This window comes from Pyxicephalus adspersus, chromosome 2 (genome assembly GCF_032062135.1).
Source record: "Pyxicephalus adspersus chromosome 2, UCB_Pads_2.0, whole genome shotgun sequence".
NCBI classification, from domain to species: Eukaryota; Metazoa; Chordata; class Amphibia; order Anura; family Pyxicephalidae; genus Pyxicephalus; species Pyxicephalus adspersus.
Window position 1 is genome coordinate 117,983,667 of NC_092859.1, and position 13,773 is coordinate 117,997,439.

The 13,773-nt window shown below is 36.7% G+C and overlaps 1 protein-coding gene across 1 annotated transcript in view; it reads left to right on the forward strand.

The window, feature by feature from the left end:
- Positions 1–5,969: 5,969 nt before the first annotated feature.
- The window catches only part of NR2E3 (nuclear receptor subfamily 2 group E member 3), a 10,532-nt gene continuing 2,728 nt past the window's right edge, over positions 5,970–13,773 (forward strand). The window contains exons 1-7 of the mRNA XM_072402102.1: positions 5,970–9,229; positions 9,913–10,063; positions 11,138–11,241; positions 11,338–11,586; positions 12,099–12,280; positions 13,008–13,248; positions 13,345–13,450. Coding sequence (XP_072258203.1) covers positions 9,175–9,229; positions 9,913–10,063; positions 11,138–11,241; positions 11,338–11,586; positions 12,099–12,280; positions 13,008–13,248; positions 13,345–13,450 — 1,088 coding nt within the window. The 5' untranslated portion in view covers positions 5,970–9,174. The remainder of the gene's footprint in view (positions 9,230–9,912; positions 10,064–11,137; positions 11,242–11,337; positions 11,587–12,098; positions 12,281–13,007; positions 13,249–13,344; positions 13,451–13,773) is intronic.

The window sequence follows — 13,773 nt, forward strand, 5'->3', positions numbered from 1 at the left end:
GGGTGTTTTTCTGCTAGGGGGACAGAACACATTCACTGCATCCAAGGGACAATGGACGGAGCCATGTACTGTCAAATCTTGAGTGAGCACCTCCTTTCCTCAGCCAGGGCATTGAAAATGAGTTGTGGATGGGTATTCCAGCATGACAATGACCCAAAACACACGGCCAAGGCAACATAGGAGTGTCTCAAGAAGAAGCACATGAAGGTCATGGAGTGGCCTAGCCAGTCTCCAGACTGGTTGATAGGGTATCAAATACGTATTTCAATCATTACAATACACATCAAGCTCAGACTTTTCAGCACTGGGTCTTGAGGGTTTTTTTGTTGTTACTCTCTCTCTCACACCTATAATAAACCTACCATTACAATTATAGACTGGTCATTTCTTTGTCGGAGGGCAAACGTACAAAATCAGCAGGGGATCAAATACTTTTTTCCCCTCACTGTAAAAGCTGTGATCAAAGCTAAAGAAGGTCCAACGGAATAGTACACTGTGTGACTTCATTTTATTTATTAGGTAGGCAGCGTATATACCTTTTTTTTTTTTTTTTTTCCAATTGCTAGGCGTTCTTCACACTGCTGGAAGTATAGAAAATTCTGTTGATCGCTTTGTTATAAATGTTCTAAAGCTATATCCCACTTTATATTAAAATCTAATCTGCTTATGTAGGAAAGTTTTACTTATTAGTTACCCATTAAATATACTGCTTTCTGTCAATAGTTCACCTGATCTAATGTAATCTTGTAGTATAGATATCTTTTAGCACGTTGTAGTGTTTGTAAGGATAAGAAAACGGTGCTATAGCTTTGATCAGCTTTGGATGTTCTAAATCGATTGGGAGTGGCTAAGCCCCATCATAGGGATCAGAGACACAGATCTGACAGCCTCAGCTGTCTGAGCGTCAGAAATCTGCTGAGGGCAGGAAGATGGTGACTGTCCACAGATGGTGGCTGTCAGAGATCTAGGTCAGGATTTTGAGCTGTCAGAAAATCTGCAGTACATTTTGGGGTGCATGCATTTTACTGTGCATGGCTTTGTGTCTTGCTCTGATTCATACATACAGGCTTGAATATTATTCTCTGCAAGAAGTTTGATTTGGCTAGTTACTAAAGAACAACAACACAGTGATGTGCTAAACATAAATTGTTTTTATTTTTATTCTAATTTTTATCTGTGATAGTCGAGGCTTTTTTTTATTTCTTACTGGTCACCATCAGTTTTTAAAAAAACAAAAACATTTTTAAAAGAACATTCTTTTTCACTTACACAGTCAGTGTAAAATACACACAATTCTGCCATTATAGTTAGTGACGATGTAAAATGATCAGCAAGAAAACATAGAGGCTTGTTGATTGTGCATCTCGGTTAGCAAACTGTGTCATTCCAATTCTTCCTATTTTCCTCATGATTATTTGATTATCCTATTACTAAATGATTTGTACTTATGTTGAATATAATAATGAATTCTCATTTACAAAACCAAACCTTTATTGGGAAGTTTCCCACAATTATTTTCACTTGCGTAAAGTTAGATTTGCTTTTCTTAAATAATAATGTTTTGTACCTCTGTTTAATTGGTGTGATGCCAGTCTGTTCATTGTGAGGATTGTTCCCTGATTCTCTGAGCTCTCAGTCACCCTTACCTGACAGGTGATAGTAATCCGGATCAGATGGAGAATGACACGAGGTAGAATTATAGACACCACACTCCAGTGCAAGTAACAAGCTAAACTGTACATCTCTGAGGCCAGCTGTCATGTACAGACTTACATTTGCTGCACACAACCTCTCACACTGCGTACACTGACGCTCATCATCATTTTACTGCAACATGTCACCCTATTATTTATTTTGTCTTGAATGATAAAAGAGATACATTTATACTATAGTCTTTCAATTAAATATTTTTTCAATGTCCATACTTTATCTTTAAAATCTTGCTGAAATTAAATGAATAACCAAAGTCTACAGAATTTAATGTAAACCTTCATAATATACCAAAAACAGGAGACACAATACAGTACCAAGTACATGACGGATGCACAATTCTGAGACATCACAAAATTACACTCAACAGTCAGATGAGAACCTTTTAGGTTTGAAGAAAGTAAACAATACTGGCATTTACATTTTTAATCAGAAAAGGTGCTTGTCCATTCATTAAAGTTATTATTATTATTGCACAGTCTTTATATAGAGCCGACATTATACACCGCTCTAAACAAAGTCCATAGTCATGTCACTAGCCATCCCTCAAAGGGGCTCTCAATCTAATGTCCCTACCATAGTCATATGTCTTTATCACAGTCTAAGGAAAATTTTGAGGGGAAGGCAATAACTGCATGTTTTTGGTTTGGTTTAAATCCACACAATTATCCCACTTGGTTGCTTGAAATCTTAAAACAGTCTGCCCTTGTTGATAATTATTCCCCATTATTTCTTCAACACACAGTGAAATTAGTTAATGTGTGTATATAATATATTTTAAACATTTGTGAACTAGAAAAGATCCAATGGATAGTTACCTTAGATCCCAAATATAGATTTCAATATATATAGGGCAAAAAAACTACATTGAACTACTATACTTAAAACTGGTTCTTATTTACTTCCTTGTATTTATATAGTGTTCCTTCAGCTTAGTGATGGAGATTACACCAATAAATCAGATCATAGATTTAGATGATGGTCCCAATTTTTTGAAGACCCATTGCCAACCCATGCTTACCCAACCCATCTAATTATGGTGGACTTTGATGATTTGGTGTACTCCTAACAAATAATGTTCATCCATCCTTTGGGTGTAACCCTCCCATCCTATTTCATTATTTCTGTTGATAGTCCTTATGTTTATATTTGGATGAAAATGAAATTTGGTAATGTGTGTTTGCAAGATGTGTGTGTCTGTGTATGTGTAAATATATATAAAAATAATGTATTAATTTTTGTATTACTCATTTTGGACTTCAGCTGACCACCAAGATAAATGAGGACTCATTGGCCTTTAGGTGGACTAACTGTGGCCAAGATCAGTGAGGCCCATATTGGTTAAAGCGGAATGAACTCCCGTGTGTTGCGTCATCCGGTTCTGGTCAATCAAGGTGGCCAAGGATTGGACCCAGAAAGATGAGAAGAAAGAAGAACATGACTATACATACCTTTAAAAATGCAGGCAGACAGGTAGATTGTCTTTTTATGCATTGTCTCCTAAATCTTCTGAGACTTAGAGCCAGAGTCGTGGTGCAGATATACAGCAAGGATGCAACAGAACAGGTGTGCCTAGTCACAATCACAAACCAGTACTGCTAGTTTAAATTCAGGACAATGATACAAATTCTCCATGATTGCACCTAGAGATAGTAAAATACTTTTCATGGGCATACACCATGTACTTGTAGAACAATTTCCAAAGTTACATTTTAAATTTTGTTTCAAACAAAAGTAAAAGTTTTTCTCGTTTGTTGAGTTTTTTTTTTTTTTTTTTGCAGAGTTTTTAACAAGAAATGTTAAATAGTATTGCTTGAGAACCTTTTCAGTACAGTTTTTTTTACAATCATACAAATAATTCAATCTGATACCTGAAGTTATTATTCTCAAGTAGCAAATCCTACAGATAAGGACTTGTTGATGACTAAATATAATTGTTAAACTTTTTTTTCTAGAATGCAATTTTTTTTTATATAACTTTTTTTATAAAAGGTTTTTTCAGGGCACAAGAACAATGCAAACAAAAAATAAATAAATAGCATACCATTTCTGAAAGGATACAATAAAAAACAGTATGTAACTCTAACAAAATGAGGAGCAATCATATCAATGTAGTTCAATACATTACTTCAATATCCAGTAGATGCTGCTGCATTGTATATTACTCAGTCTGGTCTACACACTGACAGCTGTCAAACCTCCTGTACCTCCATGTACTTTCTATCTTCTGTCATTTGGCTTTACTCCTATACATACTGACATCTATCACACTCTCTGTCACACCGCAGTTGCATGCTCTGTCAGCTGTCATACCCTCAGTCACACCTATCCTGCACATACTGTCTTCTACCCTATGCGCTCTTCTTGATATGATCTTCTAGAGCAGTAGTCGCCAACCTTTTGAGTCTTGCAGACCGCTAAATGCTCATACACCGGACTGTGCATGCGCAGGGAGCTCAAAAGGGAGGAAACTTCCCCTACGTGATGTCATGATACCAGAACCTGCACATTCCCATCGCATGTCTGAGCCTGTCCAATAACAAAACCCACCCACCAACCTGAGCCTGCGATCCATACGGGAGACATGGTCCGCGGCTCTGGATGGTGCGCCCTCCCAAGCGGGGTCCTTCTCTAAGCTGCATCCTTCTACTGACCCCACTGTTGTAGCCGCAGCCCACCTGTCAGATGGACGCGGCCCACTAGTGGGTTGGGGACCCCTGTTCTAGACATATTAACTGCTGTCGCACTCTTTTCTATACATACGGTCGCCTGTCATGTCATGCACTCCCATCCTCTGCAATCAAGACATAAAGGGGAGTTGCTGCACTTAAAATAATGTTCCAGGCCTGTAAGACTGATCTTACCTATTGTTCTGGACTACCCGGACTACGATGGCTAATCATCTCATGTTTTGTTAACCAATTCATTCCTACCCCTATTGTATATTTTTCAATGCTGTTTTTTGTTTAATAATAGTTGTCTAAAACCCAATAAAAATATTTGAAGAAAGGAAAAATAAATTTTTCAGTGAAAACAGAATACACACAACAAAAAAAAATCTCTATTCTTTTAAAATAGCTCTGACTTGTAGCTACAATGTGATCTCGTATTGCTGAGAGAAGTATCCTGACTTAGTCAATTTATCCTATCAGTATATAAGACTTCTAATTACTGCTGCTGGGAGGGGTCCTGGTCTGTGCTGTTGTTGCTCATACAGTAATTGCTTGCGTCTCACTTTAATGCAATGTGTAAACATATTAGCAGAGGATTATGGGATTTACAAAAGCATTGGCTCTGAATGCACTCCTTTCTGATCCCTTCATCATGGGGGTGAGGGCCAGCAGTAGGTACAAGAAGTGATTAGGAGTTTCCATTTTTTTATTGACCTTCAACAATAGTTTGTCTCATAGATCATTAAATCTATAGGATAAATGTACAGCATTTGAATCCTTTAAAGCAGGGGGTGTCAAACTCTGACCCAGGGGCCAAATCTGGCCCTCAATGTCCTTTTCTTTTTGGCCCCCCAAAGGAATCCTAAATATGAACTGCAGCTGACCCGCCGCTGCATTGAAATATCGCCGCTACTACAATTCCTGGCATCACTTGCGTCTATAGACCAGCGGGCTCTCTGCCTATGTATGGCCCCGCATTGGACTGTTTTATAGAAGCTAGTAATGCTGAAAATTTTAGTAGCAGCGTTATTTCTAGCATTTCCAGCAATCCCCCTCAGCTGTGCTTTTACTTGCTCCTCCAAGGCATGGACTTGAATGGTTGGATTTTCATAGAAGAATATTATTATTATTGTTAGCCTGTGCAAAAAGGTTACCACTGAAATTTAACTCAGAAGGCTACAAACAGAGAAAGAGGCATAAGATTTCTTCTTAAAAAAAAAAAAAAAAAAAAACCTTATGCCTTTCTCTATTATAGGCTTGTTCCAGATTGAATGTGAAGCAAAACCTCTTTGTTTCCATATGAAAATGTTTTATATCTAATGAGAAGGAGAACCTCAATTTTTTCAATAAATTTCAACGATGGCCCATGACTTTGTCTAAGTTTTTAATTTTGGCCCTCTGTGTATTTGAGTTTGACACCCCTGCTTTAAAGTTTTTTTTCTCCTCATTTCTTCTTTAATGACAAAGGATATTATCTTAATGGGTGAAAGTTAACGATGAAGCAGCATATAGCAGTTACAGAATTGTTCTTCTACATGAATTGTCTGAATAGATAAATCCCCAGGCTGTGAAAGGATGTCAGTAATACACTGACAGACCTATTCAATATGGAAGGGCAAAAGGCAAAGTTAAAAGTGGAACTTTCAAACATGGAAACCAGTCAAGAGTAAATTTACTGAAGATCTTTGATTAAACATTCATTCTGATTGGTTGCTCTGAATTACTGTACCTAAATTAGCCTGAAAAAAATCAAAAGTAATACAATGCCTTGCAATATATAATTTTGGTTGATTTGTTAAAGAAATTAATCATATTTACTGTCCAAAAATAAGTTTCACTTAGTTTAGTGATTGAGATAAAGTTATCTAGTGCTAACTTTAAATATAATTCTTGCACATAATTTTTTTTAATTTTTTTGACATAGTGAGTTTTTAGGTAGTTTTGCCTTATTTACCAAGCTTTATAACATAACAATAACTAGTAATAGCCTAAAGTGAACATCTGTGTGTTTAGTAAACAACCCCATGGTGGCCCGATCTGCAAACTTCATTTGGGGTGTGTAGAAACTGCCCTTTATTATCTGACTTCCTTTTTAATTACTAGCAACTTATTGCCTGTATTCAGTAATCATTGTAGCTCCTATTAACAGATAAAAGTAATATGTGGACATTCCTTCTGAGGTCACATAAGGTAGAGAAGCCCCTCAGTCACTCTGCCCTTTCTGTAAACCCACCATCTGCTGTATGATTTCTGAGCTTTGCACACATTTGTCAGCTAATTGCCTTGTGTGTTTTCTGCTGGGTCTATAACTTCTGGATAAATGGATTAATGAAGGATTTTTCTAATTACCATCATTTATTGTCTAACCCTACAGACCCTACAGCTGTCACTCTGCAAAAAAAAAAAAAAAAAAAATATTATGAACAGTTCTCTTTGTTAAAAAGTACAGAAAGTACAAAATACAGCCTGTGTATGTCATAATTAGCAATTATAGTATTGTTTTATAGATTGGAGGAAGTAATTAATGAAAAGGAGAATAGCATTTCTAGTGCTACTATAGAACCAACAGTAAGGACCAGTACCATGGGCTGGTAATATATCACGTTTTGTTTGAGCAATTCCGAACATAAGATTTTTAAATAGTTTTTACAGAATCACACACGTGAAATGTCAGAGGTGTGATAGGTCAATCCAACTGTTTAGAATAAGTTACTTTAAAACCCCCGCCCCTTTCCCCGTCCTCCTTCCAACACCACTGATAAACCAAAAATAATGAAGTAAACATTGACCACTGTTATTAGGTAGTTAATGGAGGGGTTTATATTGGAGAATTCAGAGAAAGCACATGATGTACATGATGAAAAATGGTCAATATGGGGAGAACCTTAACCTGGGAACAAAGTGGCAGTTTCTTTTGATTGTAGCACTTCTTCCCAAACTAATACTTCTCTTTTCTGCTCTCCCCCACCTCTCTGTTCACATAGTTTTTCTTCCTCAATAATGAGTTTGAGCCTGGTGATTGTCCCTTAGTCCCAAACATTGCATGGTTGGAGAAGGATGAATAGGTTACATGTTTCTCCAGTTACCGGGACATCTTAGATTTAGAAGACCAGGTAGAAATGCAGCTAAATAAAGGGAAACTAAAGAACAACCTTTGATATGTTGCATGAAACAAAAATGAAAGACCTGCCTCTAAAAAAGCAATGTGGACATAAAAAACAAGTATGGTAGATTTATGAGGAGAGTGGGTAGGGAAAACAGTGGGATATAGGTTGGGCCTAGCTACAGCTCTAAAGCCGTGGTGGAAGTAGCCAATAGAAGGCCCCTGTGCAGAACTTCTGGGCCCTCATGGGGGCCACTTGTAGCTGAGGAGTGTAAGAGCCCTCATGCAGTGGAACACTTTGCATCTCCCTATGAGCTGCCCCTGATATTAAGTAATCCAATATTTTATTTAGGTGTCTGATGTGTTTCTAGATTTAAGGAGGGCTTCTACAGTGTGTATTTTTCCTGCCACCTCTACTTCAAACTATAGACAAACTGTTAACCATTTATTTAATAGTGTTTTATATGAAAGCAATTTCTTGAGGCAGCCTCTTCATTTAACTTTAAGTAGCACCTTAAAATAATCATATAAAACCATTTTCTATCCAAAAAGTCATTTATAATTGGCATCAAATGCTGTAGAGTTTATGGGCCAATGTCTAGTTGCTTTTTTTATGAATGAAAAACTAAAGAACCTGCCAGGGGCCACTGCTTAGGACCTCAGTGAGCTGACAAATGGGATGCTACAACCTATATATGTGTGTGATATTAACACAACTACATATTGTAAACTATTATTAAACTAAAGTGTTTAAAGTATAATTCCATGTTTGTTGAGAAAAAGGCAATCTTCTTGTTCTTGTGATAGAAAACATTTATAAGAAACTTGATTGCAGAGATATTCCTTGTTCATCTGATACATGACCACCATTTGCCCTAACTGCCCCACAAACCACTAAACACACAATCTGACCAAATATTTTAAAGGAGAGTTGCTACTTCATCTGAGACATGCAGTAAAATTTAATAATACCTTTGATGCCTACAACTTTTCCTTAAATTGTTTGCAGATTTCAGGAAAAAGCACAGAGCCAATACCCAAAAGCAGCATGGAGATTTCTGGGGGTCTTCTGTATTAACTATATAATTATTTCCATGATTGCCTTTCTTTGAAAGTTTTTTTTTTTAGTAAATTTAATTCAAATTGTATTTGAAACAGCCATGATCATTTTAAAACTTAACACACAATAGTTTATCTTGTACATTACTTGCCAGCATTAGGTATGATAGGAGTTTACCCGACAAAAGCTGGCAGAAGTTTGCCAGGAGTCCCCTGTCCCCTGTTAAATACTGAACCTTCACATAACAGAATGGGCACCATGGTAAATTTTCCATAGAGATTGATGACTGCTCCACCTTCTCATAGACAGTAAAGATTAAGAGGATGACAAGAGGCATCTGCTTACACAGCGTTAGGAGCTAATCTCCAGGCCCTACGAAAACTGAACAGCAAGTGAATGATAAACCTTTCCAATTCCACTCTGTAGAGCTTCATCTCCCTGCAGAATCATCTGATTTTTGGATCTTCCATAATATGGTACAGCATGAGTTGCTTCTTTCAATATATTGGCTGATTTAAAGAAGCACGGAGTCTCAAATGTCAAACTGACAGACTGTTCACACCTCCGAAAGAAGCTTAGAACCTTAGAGAAGAATCATTTAAGGAAATACTCTAGAAAGTTAAGGTGACATGAGTTCACCCACTGGATCCGTTTTTAGTACCAGCGCAGAAGAAAGTCAATCAGGTAAGACAGAATTATTGATACTTCCCTTCTGTCTATCAGCTAGGATTTTAGGCATTTTCGCTGAATTGTCCTAAATAATCTAGAATTGTTTAATTATGTATGATAAGACAGTGTCACATCCGAATTTCTTTAATTCACACCAATATATAAAGTAAGGTAGAAACATGTTTTATAAAAAAATGTTTTCGTTATGTTTTCTTGGTCTTTATAGCAGTCTTATTTAATATCTTAGTTGTGCAGCTACAGGTCTAACATTTTTTTATCTATACTGAAGAATTTCATTTTGTCTTTTTACCAAATGTAGAGAAAAAGAGAAATCACTCATTTTAACATCAACTAAAATAATTACCATCTATATTGTTACAAAACATATTAGCAAGTTTCATATGAGCAATTTTATATTTGTCGCTGTATAAAAGTCCAGAGTGTTGTAGATAAGCAGCTAGGAACTAAAAAATAGGGCCAATAATTCCTAATATATATTTGATTTTTTTTCAAATGCCTGAAAACAGCAGACCATGGGTCTGGCACAACTGGCCCAATATATACATACATAGAAAATGATATTTTAGGAAGTATAACCTGATCGTCCATATATGTTAGGTATACATTGGTTGTATCTGTAGATATAAGGATTTCAGGGATGTATCTATGTTGACCCATGTTTTTGTTTTTCCTTCCAGTTCCTAGTCCTGCCTCAGGTCCAGCCCCGAGTCCGGCTCTTCTGTGCAGAGTATGTGGTGACAGCAGCAGTGGAAAGCATTACGGTATCTTTGCTTGCAATGGTTGCAGTGGTTTTTTCAAGAGGAGTGTCCGCCGAAAGCTTATCTATCGGTAGGTCCATTTTTTTAGAAGTTTTCCAATCTATTAGCATTCTGTTAATCTAGGTATAAGCAATCATATCATTACAGATTGTATATATTATAATGTCAACGCTCCTATCTTATAATCTTTTAGAATAAAGAGCAATACACCCTAAACTGAAGGAGTGATTTAATGGATGGGTCGTTTGTTATAATTAGCTTATTAAGATCACCAAAAATGGGGGTTAACTTTTTTCATACATACATTACCTACAACAAAATGTAGTAATTTGAAGTCCAAACATTAGAACCTATTTATTTTAAAGTACTGTACTAAAGCAAATATAAATGAAAAGATGCATATTTCCCCATGCATAAATCTTGGCAACTCTTCAGTCTAATTAGACTTTGCAAATAAATTGAAATGTATCCCTTAGAAGGACTTGAGATTACATTATTGACTTATTTAGGGAGACAGCCTTTTAAAGTAAACATTTACCAATAGAGTACAACCTATATTCTAGAATGCTTATGGCATATAATTCTAAAATATAGTAAACAATGGCTTTATAATTTTATATCTGAAAAATTCAGTTTTTATTTGCATGTATCACATGTTTACAAACTAATGAAGAAGGTGCTGCATTTCTTTTGACTGTGCTATTGCAATTTGGTTGCAACCTAAACTGTGGAGTCTTTAATGTGTCTTATGTACAGAAGTAAAGGAAAAATTCATGTATAGTAGCTTGCACAGAGGCTTGATATTCATCATGATATTATTTTGGCAGCAGAGGCTGCGTTAGCTAAGAAATACCTGTAGTAACCATGTGATCATTTTACACTTTTGGATGTATCGTTATAGCTATTAAAGTTAGAAATGTATGTTTTTAAAAATTCCAGTGGCAATATTAAAATGAATTATTGGTTTCCTTGTGGGTGTCATTGATAATACGAACTTGGAAATGATAGTCAGTGCTTTTAAGCTTCTATGCTTGAGCATATGCCAGATACATATGGTGGTGGAAAGTGTAAAAAATGAATAAACAATCAATCAGTATGACTGAGAATTAGGAGCCTTTTCATTTACTTTGTGTGCGTTCTCCAGATGCCAGGCTGGGACAGGGATGTGTCCAGTGGATAAAGCACACAGAAATCAGTGCCAGGCTTGCAGACTTAAAAAATGTCTTCAAACAGGCATGAACAAGGATGGTAAGCTCCTTACCTGCTTTCTATGGGTGCTCATAGTATTAATGCTCCGTAAGATCAGGGCTATGATTTACAATGGTATTTATATAATTTTTTAAGCTGTACAGAATGAACGTCAGCCTCGCAGCACAGCACAGATTCGACTGGACAGTATTGAGCTAGAGACAGACAGTCGCTCGGAACACTTGGCAACCACCCGAGAACCTCCTCCATCCTGTATACCAGTGAACAACTTACGAACTCCTGTTCCAAATAACATATCAGGAACCCTCAGTCCGCCCCATAACCACCGATTCATGGCTAGCTTGATGACAGCAGAGACTTGCGCCAAACTGGAACCAGAAGAAGGTATTGGTGGTACAATAAAAGTATATTAGTGTGCAGCGCTGCGTAATTTGATGGCGCTATAAAAAATACTGTTTATTAATAATAAGTTATTTAATTTTTTTTATTTTTCTAAGCATTTCCTAAGATTTGGATTTTACTTCTTTATTAAGCTAGTACTGCGTTTTATTAAAGTATGCTATTAATAAAACAAGGAAGATATGGGTTGCAGTTGATTTATTGTTCGTGGCCTCTGTGTAACCTAATTCTCAAGACAGACTGCAATGACTGCATAGTAAACACAACAATCTGTACAATGTGCACAGTTATTTTAGAGTCACAGCTTCTCTTGTTCATGAATGCTTAAAATAAGCACATTTGATGCACTTTGCTGGGCCTGTTTTACTACAAAGCAGAGGCAATGTAGAGTCTTTGTAAATTCCTTATTAGAAGTTGTGACTATAAAATTACTGATTATTTATTGCAAAGTTATATAAAATGTTAAAGATTTACAAATACTGATCCTTTTCTTCCAGCTGATGAGAACATAGATGTTACAAGTAATGAGCCGGAACGCACACCTAATGACTTTCAGATGTCTGCCTTTATCACATCAAGTCCAGAGGGGGTGTATGAAACCTCTGCCCGACTCCTCTTTATGGCAGTTAAATGGGCAAAGAACCTGCCAGTCTTCTCCAACCTTCCATTCAGGGACCAGGTAAGGTTCAAAGCTGCTTGTGTATATTCTACGAATATTCTATATCAGGGGTGTCAAACTCAAATACACAGTGGGCCAAAATTAAAAACTTGGACAAAGTCGCAGGCCAACCTTGAAATATATTGAAAAAATTGTTAAAGTTTTTCCTTTTAATTAGATACAAAACCTTTTCATATGGAAAAAAAGGTTTTGCTTCACATTCAAACTTGAACAAGCTTATAAAATATAAAAATATTAAAAAAAATGATGCCTCTTTCTCTATTTGCAGCCGTCTGAGTTAAATTTCAATGGTAACCTTTTTGCACAGGCTAACAATATTAATAACAATTTTCTTCTATGAAAACCCAACCATTCAAGTCCATGCCTTGGAGTAGCAAGGAAAAGTACAGCTGAGGGGAGTGCTGGAAATGCCAGATGCCATAGGCAGAGAGCCCGCTGGTCTGTAGACGCGTGTGATGCCAGGAATTGTAGTAGCGGCACTTTTTCAATGCAACGGCGGGCATATCAAAAAATGTGTGGGTCAGAGTTTGACACTCCTGTTCTATATGTACACCATATGTATATAGTTACACCAAAGGACTGTACAAGCTGCTTGTTAGTGCAGTAACATTTAAATGTCACTGAACAGAATATTCACAAGTGTGATATTTTGCCTACACTGTGCCCACGTTTGTATCCCGTAATTCAGAAGATTTGATCATCTTTTCTTTCTCTGCTCTTCATTTAGGTCATCCTTTTAGAAGAAGCATGGAGTGAGCTTTTTCTTCTCTGTGCCATCCAGTGGTCTATGCCACTTGACAGCTGCCCCTTGCTGTCTGTGCCAGACTTGTCTTCCAGTGTTCATGGAAAAGCTCTCTCCTCCAGTGTGGATGTGCGAATCCTTCAGGAAACAATCAGCCGTTTCAAATCACTAAGTGTTGACCCAACAGAATTTGCTTGCATGAAGGCAGTGCTTCTTTTTAAACCTGGTGGGTATTTGAACTCTGACAAGTATTGATTCAGACACTGAAATGCATTATATTCTCTCTTAGAATTATATTTTTTAAAACATTGCTACTTTTCAGAGACCAGAGGCCTTAAAGACCCTGAACAAGTAGAAAACCTACAAGACCAGTCTCAGATGATGTTGGCTCAACATACAAGAAGTCATTACCCCAACCAGCCAGTCAGGTAACTAAACATTCATCAGAACCTTACTGTGAATAATTGTTAGCACATTTACTAAGTGAACATTTCACAGTTGCTGTATTCATTATATGCTATAGAATGCCACACTTTGGAGAGGAATTGTATCTGGTTACTTCACACATTGCAAATATTGTACCAGATTCCACTTAAAAATTTTTTTTTTGTATCAAACTTTGCACCATCTACCATATTTGGTGGATCCGTCCAGCTTAGCTTTAAGCTTTGGACTACTGCATGCCAAATAATGTAAACTTTCCTCTGTGAAACATATGAGATAACTAATTCTCAAATGGTATGGTTTTATT